Below are 10986 nucleotides of genomic sequence, written 5' to 3' on the forward strand. Positions count from 1 at the left end.
CACAGTGTCCTGCCAAGGCTTTACATATGGACACCAATTTCCTGCTGCTCAAAGAGGACAGTACGGGGGCCCTTTTTCCACCCGGAGCCGGCCAGGTGCAGCCCGGCCTCCGCCACAGGGCGGCCCGTCCCCATTGTCAGGCGTCCATTATTATTGTGGATTTTAACCCATTAAGACCGGGAACGCATCTGTGTGTCATTTTAAGATTTCTTTGGGCTATTCAAAAATAGCAGATATACAAGCTCCTAGTGCGGCACCGAGTGCCGCGCTATGAGCTTGTATATCTGCTATTTTTGAAGATTTTTTTTAATAAATGTGTGCAAATCTTTCAATATATATATATATATACACAATTTTAACTCAAATCTTTGCTTCTGGGGGTCCCTGGAATGGGGGTGGTCCGCCGCCAAATACATATAATTTTGGGTGGTCCTTGACATGAAAAGGTTTAAGAACCACTGATATAATTATATAGCAACATAATATATATATATATATTTTTACTGTTAGGATTTAGAATACATTTTTAGAATCCCCAGAAGCAAAGATTTGAGTTAAAAATATTCAATATAAAAAAATATGTATATTCAAATATTTGCACACATTTATCTGCTATTTTAGAATAGTCAAAGTAATGGTTAAAGTGGTTACACAGATGCGTTCCCGGTTTTAACGGATTAAGGATTTCCTATCTGGCGCCATGTGCCGAACGCGCCGCGGTAGCAGGAAAGAATTAAAAGCGACCTTGAGGGTGTCACAACGGCTCGATCATCACACACACACACAGTCTTAGCGACTTCCTCCGCCTCCCTCCCCGCATCCTGACAGGGAACAGGAACGGATGTCACACACCTCACAACATCATGTCTGCCTGTACCGTCTGTCATCGCTCCCAAAGGTGTGTGTTTATCAAGGTGTTCGAGCTTTGTGTGTATTAATGCTTAAATAGTCCCACAGGGAGCTGTGTGCTGCTTTCGACCAGTGCAGATGCCATTGATTCCTTTCCCCTCGTTTTCTCCTAATTTAGTCATTACTAATTTCCCCTGTGTGCTCTGGTCCCCCCTGTCACTGCTAACCGGTTTTATTGCAGTCTGCACATGCACAAGCGTCTCATCCAAATGTATGCTGTGGGAGCAACGTTATCGTTGCCAGATTTATGCATGGGCTTGAGCCCAGGGCCCCCTGCCTAAAAGGGCCCTGGAATTATAGTTTTTATTTAAAAAAGAAGAAAAAAATATCCAAAACCAATTAATTAGGCGTTTTGATTTGTTTAATTATCGTTAGCCTCATAGCATAATTGCCTAAGTAAAATCTTAAAAGGTTTTCAGAAAAGAAGAAATGAAAAGTCACTATCTGTCTAAGTCATCTAATTGACTTAGGCAATCATGAGTAAAAAAAAGAACTTTGCCTAAGTCATGTTTGTCTGCCAGAATGCTTGTTACATTCAAACATGGATTTGAATGTAACAAGCATTCTGATGAATGCTTGTGAAGCACAATGAAGCAGCAGTGTTAGGAGTGTAGAGTTAGGTAGAAATGTCAATATGACCAAAAAATTACGAAGGCAATTATGCTATAACGTTATGTCAGTTATATTTCAATTATTATTATTATTTTTGTTCCTTCATTGAGTTGAGAAAGCAGAGAGATCTCTCACCCATCGCAAAATAACACAAAACTCGTCATAAAGCTGGTCCATGCTCATAGGCTGCTCTCTCTCTCTCTCTCTCTCTCTCTCTCTCTCTCTCTCTCTCTCTCTCTCTCTCTCTCTCCATCTCTCTCTCTCCCATGCACATGATGCAGTGTAGGCTATTTTGTCACATTGTTACCTTAATAGGCCTACCACTTCCTGTTCTTGTGTTGATGCTGTATCAACTAGTCTATAGCTTTGACATTGAATACTAGTTTTTCTGTCATACTCACAGAACGGCCTTTGTTTTTCTTCATGAGATTTAAAACACGAATGCTAAAACTATACTCATGCGTTTCTGGTTGGAGTAGTTATCATTTTGTGGTGTATGGCTCTGTGTGTATGGCCCTGAACAGGGTTTTTCCCCGCAAGATTTTATTTGAAAATAGCCGATCTACAAGCTCACAACGCGACGCGTTGTGAGCTTGTAGATCTGCTATTTTCAAATAGCTGATGTATGTTAAAGTGCTCATGTGGCCCATAGTCGCTTCTTTTGGGCTGGTTTTCCTAGACCTGGTTGCTTGTTTCTCTCACAGAATCAGGCAACACTGGCCCTGACCACCATCAGTCACATCACTTCCTCTTTGTCCTTCTCATTGTCCTCATCGGGTGGGCTAACAACAGAGGGAGGAAGATAGAGGTGACCCCATGACACGGGCTCAGACTTCTTCATGGCGATCTCGATCTTGGCAGCCATCATGCTCACCACGCTTTTACCCACGTCAATTACTCCCCACAAATTGATGCTCTGCTTGAACTCCTTCTCCCCCTCAAATACGACGTGGATGTTGAGCGCGACGCCGTTTGCCTCCACGTAGCTCAGATCCGGGTTAGAGTTTTTGGCGTAGATAGAGATGGTGACCTGGCTCCCGGTTTGGTGCCAGTCAAACCGACACGGGACCACTTTCTTACCGGTATCTTTCTTCCTCCATACGTGTGTTCCTGTGGTGCAGCCTTCTTGAGAGAGGAAGGTGTTAAAGTCGGACGTCTTGCTCTTACAGCAACTCCAGTACTTCATCCCTTCGTGGAAGACGGGAAACCCAACGTGGTAGGAGCACGCCTCGCCGTGGCTCCCCGGCCCTTCGAAACTCTTGGTGCAACCTCCGTTTTCACAGGATGTTCCAGTCTTGATCTCGTTGCTATCCTCCTCTTTCTTCTGCATGGTGTTATCAGACGGCTTCAGTTTCTCCAGAGCCTGCTTCAGAGAAGGAGAGATCTTTTGCTGAAGCCTCACCATCGGCTCGTCGCCACTCGGCCTGCTGATAACCAGAGGCTTTGGTGCGGAGATGGTATACTCGTAACATCTTTGGTCATCTTTATTTTCCGATGATGTTACGTCAGGCTTCACCGGCTCTGGGGGCCTTTCTTTGTCGTGGGGACCCGTTGCGCAACCAGCGATGCTGAGAAAGTCTGAGAAGTCGGTGGTTTTGCTCTCGCAGCAGGACCAACCCTTCAAAGCATCGTGAAACACTGGGACCCCTGGATGGAAGGTGCAAGCGTTGTCAGGGTTATTTTCTGGCTCAAACCGCTGGCCACAGCATTTATTGTAACACAAAGCTGACATAGCGCTATGGAAGCCGGTTAATGGTCAAACGAGGTAAATGACCAACAGCAAACAGCAAAAGAAACAACGCAGAGATGAAAGCTCAGAGAGTTGCGGGCCGATGTACTATCCACAGACGTCTGGTTGCTGCATTCACTTTATATAGTTGATATCTACTCTATAAATTCAAGTTACATGCCCATATATGGACTGGACATGCCCACGTCAGCAGAACAAATAGGCATATCGAGGGCGGCTGTGGCTCAGGAGGTATACGCAGGTCGTCCAATGATCCGTGGGTCGGCGGTTCGAATCCAGGCTCCTCCTGACCACATGTCGAAGTGTCCCTGGGCAAGACACTGAACTCTACATTGCCTCCAATGATTCGGTCGGCGCTCGCTTGCCACCATTGGTGTGTGAATGTGGGAAAAGTGGGGACACTGGCGTCGACTGTTCGCCGCTCCACCTCCCAATGTCCCCCACCTGTATGAATGAATGAACCATTGTAAAGCGCTTTGAGCACTTGGAAAAGCGCTATAAAAATGCAATTCATTATTATTATTATTATATGTTATGCCCATCTATGGACTGGACATGCCTGATGCAAATATGATGTGATATTCACATTTAATTTGCGTGGTGCCGTTTTAAATGAGCTATAGCATGTTTGACGTGTTGCCAGCATCACACCCGATCACTACTGAACAATGCTGCACGGCACACTGCGTTTGTCTTATCCACTTGTCTTTCTCCTTTGTTGTATTTCATTTCACAGAGGAACTGAAGTGTTCCCAAACACACAGGACACCATAATCTGATCAGTACTCGGCTGTAACGAACCGAACGCCCTACAAACATGTGTTCCCTGTTTAATAATGATAACAAAACCATACAGTAAGTTCATAGACTGATAGCTGTAAGCCAACAGACAGACAGACAGACAGACAGACAGACCTTTATTGATCCCGCAACGAAAATCCAATTGTCATTCTGAAATAATATCCACCAACTAGACTGTTTTCTTCCCTTTCTTAGAAGAGTTGCAGCCTCCTTGAGCATTAATGTCAAATTTGTAAGCCCTCGATTTAAATCTGCATTCACGTTTATTGAGTGTTTTATTTTGTTTCATTTTTATAGTTTTATTGTCTTGGAGTTTCGCGAGCGTAAGTTTTTCACATGTATGTACCTAAACAGTGCATCTATGTGACAATGAAGTGAATCTGAATCTAAATGGCTGTGGTTTGTGATGTTCACAAGACAATCTGTGATGCTTTTGATTTTTCTACCATGGATCACTCCTATAAAGAGATGGAGATGAGGTTGAAAACTGTTTTGGTTTCGTCGACTAAAAATGAAAAATGTTCGTTGACTACCTTTTTTCACTGACGAAAACTAAATAAAAACTAAGCTATGATGACTAAAACTAGACTAAATATATTGACAATTTCGTTAACAAATAAAAACTAGACTTAAATGTCAGGGAGGGACTAGTGGAGAAGAGATCCAGTAGAACTAAAAGACAAGTCATTTTATGTTTGGTTGCACTCGGGTGTTGTGCTCTGAAAATTAGCAGATCTACAAGCTCACAACAAAATACATGTTAGTCGACTAAATCAACTGTAGATTTAGTCGACTATAACTTGACAAAAACTTAAAAAATTCAGGTGACTAAAATATGACTAAAACTAAATGGAATTTTATTCAAAAGACTATGAAAAATGTAACTAACTAAGTCAAAATCAACACTGGTTGAAAAGCAGTGGAGATTGACGCCACCACATTTGTGTCGTGCTGCTGCTTTGCGCTCTGTGACGCTTGGAAAGGCTGTATTAAGTTAACCCATAACATCATCTGTGTCATTTTAGATTTTAGCTATAATATGAGTGCGTGTGTCACGATTCTTCAAAAAGAGCAGATTTACAAGCTCATGGCACATTGTGCCACGCTAGGAGCTTGTAGATCTGTTTTTTTGTTCTTATTTTCGTGAAAATGTGTGCAAATCTTTGAATATATGTATTTTTAAGCAAACATTTTTCACTCAAATATTTGCCTCTGGGGGTCCCTGGCACAAAATGTATTTGAGATGGGGGTCCGCGGCCAAATGTATTCATTTTTGGAGGTCCTTGACATGAGAACGTTTGAGCCCCACTGATTTGTTTTTCAGAAAACTGTTAGGATTTAGAAGACATTTGTAGAATCGGCCTCAATTCTTAACCCATTAACACCTGAGGCCAATTGCAAGATGCGTTCCCGCTGGAAGTGAAAGTGAGAAGTGAGAAGGCAACAGGTGTTTGGATGATTGACTGATCCGTCCTCAGTGTGACACCCATTATGTTCCGTCTGACAGCTCGATATTAAAAGGTTAGAAATAAGATGATGTTTCGTCAAGCTGTCTGTTACCTTGTCTGTCTCATTTCATAACGTTGACCTCTTCATTCTTTTTTTCCCCTTACATCTTATCTATTCTCCTAGTCTTTTATTGTCTTCAGAAGACAGAGAAAGGGAAGGAAAGACAGGAAAACGTCACTGTCTTCTCTGCTTTTCTCCTTTCTTCCAGCTCCTTATTTCTTGACTTCTGCCAGACCAGCAGTACTTAGTTTTTTTTGACAAATATTCGCTTATTTTCAGTGGTGTAAAGTAACTAAGTACATTTACTCAAGTACTGTACTTAAGTACAATTTTGAGGTACTTTTACTTTACTGGAGTATTTCCAATTGTCTATACTTTTACTTCTACTCCACTATATCTCAGAGGCAAATATTGTACTTTTACTCCATCTACAATTATTTGAAAACTTTAGTTACTAGTTACTTTGCAGATATAAATTATTATATTATGAAACATAGATTAACCACTTTAGCCCTATTTTGTACCTAGGCTATTGAAAATAGCAGATTTACAAGCTCACAACGTGTCTCATCGCGTTGTGATCTACAAGCTCACAACGTTAGATCTGCTATTTTCAAACATTTCAGTACTTTTACTTTTGGTACTTTAAGTACATTTTGATACCAATACTTTTGTACTTTTACTCAAGTGCATTTTGAACTTGTAACAGAGTACTTTTACTTGTAACAGAGTACTTCTACATTGCAGTATTGATACTTTTACTTAAGTAAAACATGTGAGTACTTTTTCTACCACTGCTTATTTTCACAGAATGTTCACTTATTTTCACTAAATGTTTGGCTATTTTTGAATGTTTCTTTAATACATGCCCAGAATCTGGACGCTAGGGGTCCATGTGGTTATGTGAGCAATTTAATTTGGTAAAATAGTAAAACCTCTCTTTTTTAGCTCTCTCTCTCTCTCTCCCTCTTTCTTTTTCTTTCTCCGTATCCTCCCTCTCGTTCTCTATTTTGTCGGAAAGGAGGAGGCAGTCAGGTAGACATAACAGTGACTAAGCTCCATTTACACAGGAGTCAGCTAGTGCTTGACATTGCATTTAATCTCTTACTGTAGTTATGAGAGAAATATCTGCTGTATCTCGGCTGCATCGCTCTCTCTGTGGGGAGGATGCAGTCTACATGGAACCCACTGTGTTTGTGATGTGTTTGTGTACTTGTGTGTGCGCGTGTGTGTGTGTGTGCCAGTGGTGTAAAGTAACCAAGTTCATTTACTCTTGTACTGTATTTGAGTACAATTTTGAGGTACTTTTACTTTACTGGAGTATTTCCAATTTTTAATACTTTTACACTCTGTGTGGAGTTTGCATGTTCTCCCTGTGTCTCCCAGGGTAGTTAATACCCTCACAAAAACATGTAGTAATCCTGGTCGCTGTGTACAGCCTCCCCCATGGTTGGAATAACGTGTTCCTTCCACGCGCTACGTCCTACCGGGGAAACTCCCCCCTGTCAGGTGATAAGAAGGTCACTTGGCTCTCATGCATTGAAGGAGGCATGAGCTCGGCCCTGGCCTCCCTAGGCTGGTGAGGGGAGTGTAGCGCCCAGGATCACTTAGAAAATTGGCACCGGGCGAAAAAGGGTTACAAAAATTGTGGGATAAAAAAATAATATAAAAAAAATATTTATACTTACTGTACCAAATACTGATTATGCTGCATGGCCCATTTAATAAATGTGTTATTTATTTCCCATCCCAAAAATAGCAGATCTACAAGCTCACAACATGCTGCATTACAAGCACTGTGAGTTTGTAGATAGACTATTTTCGAATAACCAAAGTATTGTATGTTGTATGATTTGTAATAATAATCTATGTTAAAAGTACAAAGTACAATATTTGTAAATTAAAAATTATTATTAAATTATGTAGTGGAGCAGAAAAGTATCACAAAAATGAAAAATAAAACTCAAGTAAAAGTACCTAAAAAAATGTACTTCAGTACAGTACTTGAGTAAATGTACTTAATTACTTTCCACCACTGCACTTAAAATACAATTTAGGATCAGAAGAGGTAGACACTGTGAAGGACAAACACAGATGAATACAAATGCCCCATTTGACAGCCCGCCAGAGCAGTGTGAAGCCAAAGAGCGTCAGTCAAACCTGACACTTTGATGCCAGAAATTGCGCCGCTGGAAATACAAGTACAAGCTTCACCTGATCACAATTATGAACCTTTAAGAAAATAATAAATGTCGGCCTCTATGCCAGAGTGGTTCTCAAAGTGGGGTCTGGGGACCCCCAGGGGCCCTTGAGGGGGTTACGGGTCCATTTGGTTCCATTTGCACGCTCTCAGAATTATGAGGGTCCGTGGCCCTATTGCATACTAAACTGGGGTCCTTGAAATTTAAAGGTTTGAGAACCACTGCTCTATGCTTAGAGCTGGACTCATCTGGTTGGTATACAGTACCTTTGCCAACCACAGTACAAAGGCCATTCTGGGACCACTACCTGTCAAAACAGGCCTCATTACAAAGCACATCCACAGCGTAAAGTATGATAGTCTTTGGAAGCATACCCTTTAAGTAGGGTCCTGGGGACCCCCAGGAGTCCTTGAGGGGATTCTAGGGGTTCCCCAGCTAAAATGATTGGGTCAATCTACAGTGATGACCCTTACGGGTCCGTAACTCTGAGAGTGTACAAATGGAACTTACGGGAATGTAATTCCATGTGTATACACTTTGAGATTTAAATTAGACACAGTGGGGACCCAGAGATAAAAACATGTGGCCTAATGTATATCAAACAGGGAGTACTTGAAATTAAAAAGGTTGAGAACCACTGCCCTAGTAGCCTGGTAAGGCTCCTCTCTCCGGAAATCTAATTTCCATTTGATTTCAGGAAGGAGTCTGGCATGAGAACCTGTGTGTGTTTTTGTCTGTGGGCTGGAGTTGGGCGGGAGTAATACCGTTGAATGACAACCCCTTCAGCCAATCAGCAGTTGTTCCCCTTCAGCCAGTCAGCACTTTGTTTTTACTACCACCAGACCAATGTGACGCAACGGGACTTTTGAAAGGGCCATTCCCAAAATAGGTTGCCTTATTCGGATACATGCGTGTCACTGCCCGCCCCTGCCGGTTCTCTGAATTTGTATTTTTAAATAGGCTCTGTCATGATTAATTGACCACATATATGAAGTTAAACAACAAAATTCTATCCGAACGATATCTTAAAGGTAAATTTTGTGTCTCAAAAAAGAAGTTTGAGAGCGTTTTCAAGTTTTAAAATCGAAACCAAAAACAGCGGACAGAAAACAATGGCTGCCGTTCCATTTTGGTCGGCTGCACTCGGATCCATTCGGGTTCACTCGAACTCGCCACCTGATTGGCCAACTTTCGCTGTCAATCACAGAACGATGAGCAAGGAGGGGCTTTACCATGCTAAGGACGCTGATAGGCTCGTCCACTTGGTGGACGACGAAAAAAAGCCAAATATGCCCTCATGCCAGACTCCTTCCTGGAATCAAATGGAAATGAGATTTCCGGAGGGAGGGGCTTTACCAGGCTACTGCCCTAGTGCATGGGTTTAATGAAATCCCTCAAAACCAAGCTACAGTCAGCTCAGAATAGACTGATCAGGGTCATTCTAGGGTTGGGACCCAGACATACAGTAGGTAAGAACCAGTTTAGAGAGTTCTGATGCTCTTTAATTTTTATCAATACCCCCCCCTCCTGGCGGTCCCCTGGGGGGGCAGCTGCCCCCACTTTGAAAAACCTGTGGGCTCTCCTGATTGCATGTGGGCTTTGTGGGGATAGCCACCGTTTCTGTTTCCGTGATGGATTGGTTGTGTTTTAGAGTAAAAGACATGGTGTGCTGTATAGCGCCCCATAGCCTTGGGATGGCACCGCCTTGGCAATGCCACTCGCTTGATTCATCTTCTCTTTTGCAGCTATAGTGTTCCAGCTGTCATTGTGGTTAATGCGTTTTGGTCACGGCGCTTGCACAAACTTGCCGTTGAATTTATGACTGATGAGCTATGACGGCGATAGAGAGAACCGAGGGAGAGGAAGAGAGGGAACAGGTGAATTAACTTAAGTGCGGCGGGAGAGGTTGAACGTTTTTGGTAGAGAAAACCCACGGCTATAAATAATATCGCATTCATCACTTGTGTGTCGCGTGATGCCGCACTCGTTAAGATCTTTATCTAACGCGTTCATTAATACTGCAAATCGTTTACATTACTGCGAGTGTGTGCAGTTTGCTCTCCTTTGAGGCAGATGTGGCACCAGCTGTTTGGAGGACTTCAGTTGTCTTCATATGAGATGGATATGAAAAAGACCAGGCTATCCTGGTTTGCACACAAAATGATTTTTTCCCCCCACATCTGACTACAGATGTAGCGGTGGAAAGCAACTTGTAGTAATACATTTTTAATCAATCACATTAGAAATAGACAGTGGTGGACTCAAATTCTTTACTTGTAAAAGTACCAATACTGCAATATAGAAATACTCCTTTACAAGTTAAAGTCCAGAATTCAAAATGTACTTAAAAGTACAAAAGTATTGTCATCAAAATGTACTTAAAGTACCAAAAGTACTAAAATGTTTGAAAATAGCAGATCTACAAGCTCACAACGCATCGCGATGCGACGCGTTGTGAGCGTGTAGATCGGCTATTTTCAAATAGCCTAGGTATAAAATAGGGCTAAAGTGGTTAATGTATGTTTCATAATATCATAATTTATATCTGAAAAGTAATATAACTAGTAACTAAAGTTTTCAAATAATTGTAGTGGAGTAAAAGTACAATATTTGCCTCTGAGATGTAGTGGAGTAGAAGTAAAAGTATTGGAAATTGGAAATACTCAAGTAAAGCACAAATACCTCAAAATTGTACTTAAGTACCGTACTTAAGTAAATGTACTTAGTTACTCTCCACCACTGGAAATAGACAGCTAAACTTCACAACAAAGTTTTGCATATAGCTGCCAGTGAATCCCACTGCTCATTTCACCATTATTATTTTATTACATTATTTTAATAGGTTTTTTTTACCTCCACCAATGGAGTGATTGCCTGATTGGCTAAGATTGACATCTAAAGCTTGCAGGAGTGGCCCGTTTTCAACAAAATGCCGCAAATCATCGCCGGGTCCGATTGCGGTGAAAGTTTGCTCACACATTTGCACTACAATGAGGAAGAAATGCCACCCTTCCACATTGCCCTGTTATAGCGCCACCAGCAGGTCTAATTTAACAGAACACATTTTTAGAACAAAATGCCTCAAATCATGAATGCAGCGTCTGATTGCCATCAAAGGCCTAAGAAGAAATGCCACCCTTTTCACATTATAGCGCCACCAGGAGGCCACGATAACCTACCTGACCTGGCGGAGACCTGTGCTCC

At 41.9% G+C, this 10986-nt stretch overlaps 1 protein-coding gene across 1 annotated transcript; it reads right to left on the bottom strand.

Moving 5' to 3' along the window:
* Positions 1-2257: 2257 nt before the first annotated feature.
* On the bottom strand, positions 2258-3253 carry LOC308090864 (cysteine and histidine-rich domain-containing protein 1-like; the record flags this gene model as incomplete). The annotated part of the gene is made up of 1 exon (XM_080436137.1): positions 2258-3253. One exon carries the CDS (start codon positions 3251-3253, stop codon positions 2258-2260), a length of 996 nt encoding a protein of 331 aa, XP_080292263.1.
* Between the last annotated feature and the right edge of the window lie 7733 nt (positions 3254-10986).

The sequence above is a fragment of the Gymnoscopelus braueri genome (assembly GCF_963280865.1).
Source record: "Gymnoscopelus braueri genome assembly, chromosome: 8".
In the NCBI taxonomy this organism is placed as follows: Eukaryota; Metazoa; Chordata; class Actinopteri; order Myctophiformes; family Myctophidae; genus Gymnoscopelus; species Gymnoscopelus braueri.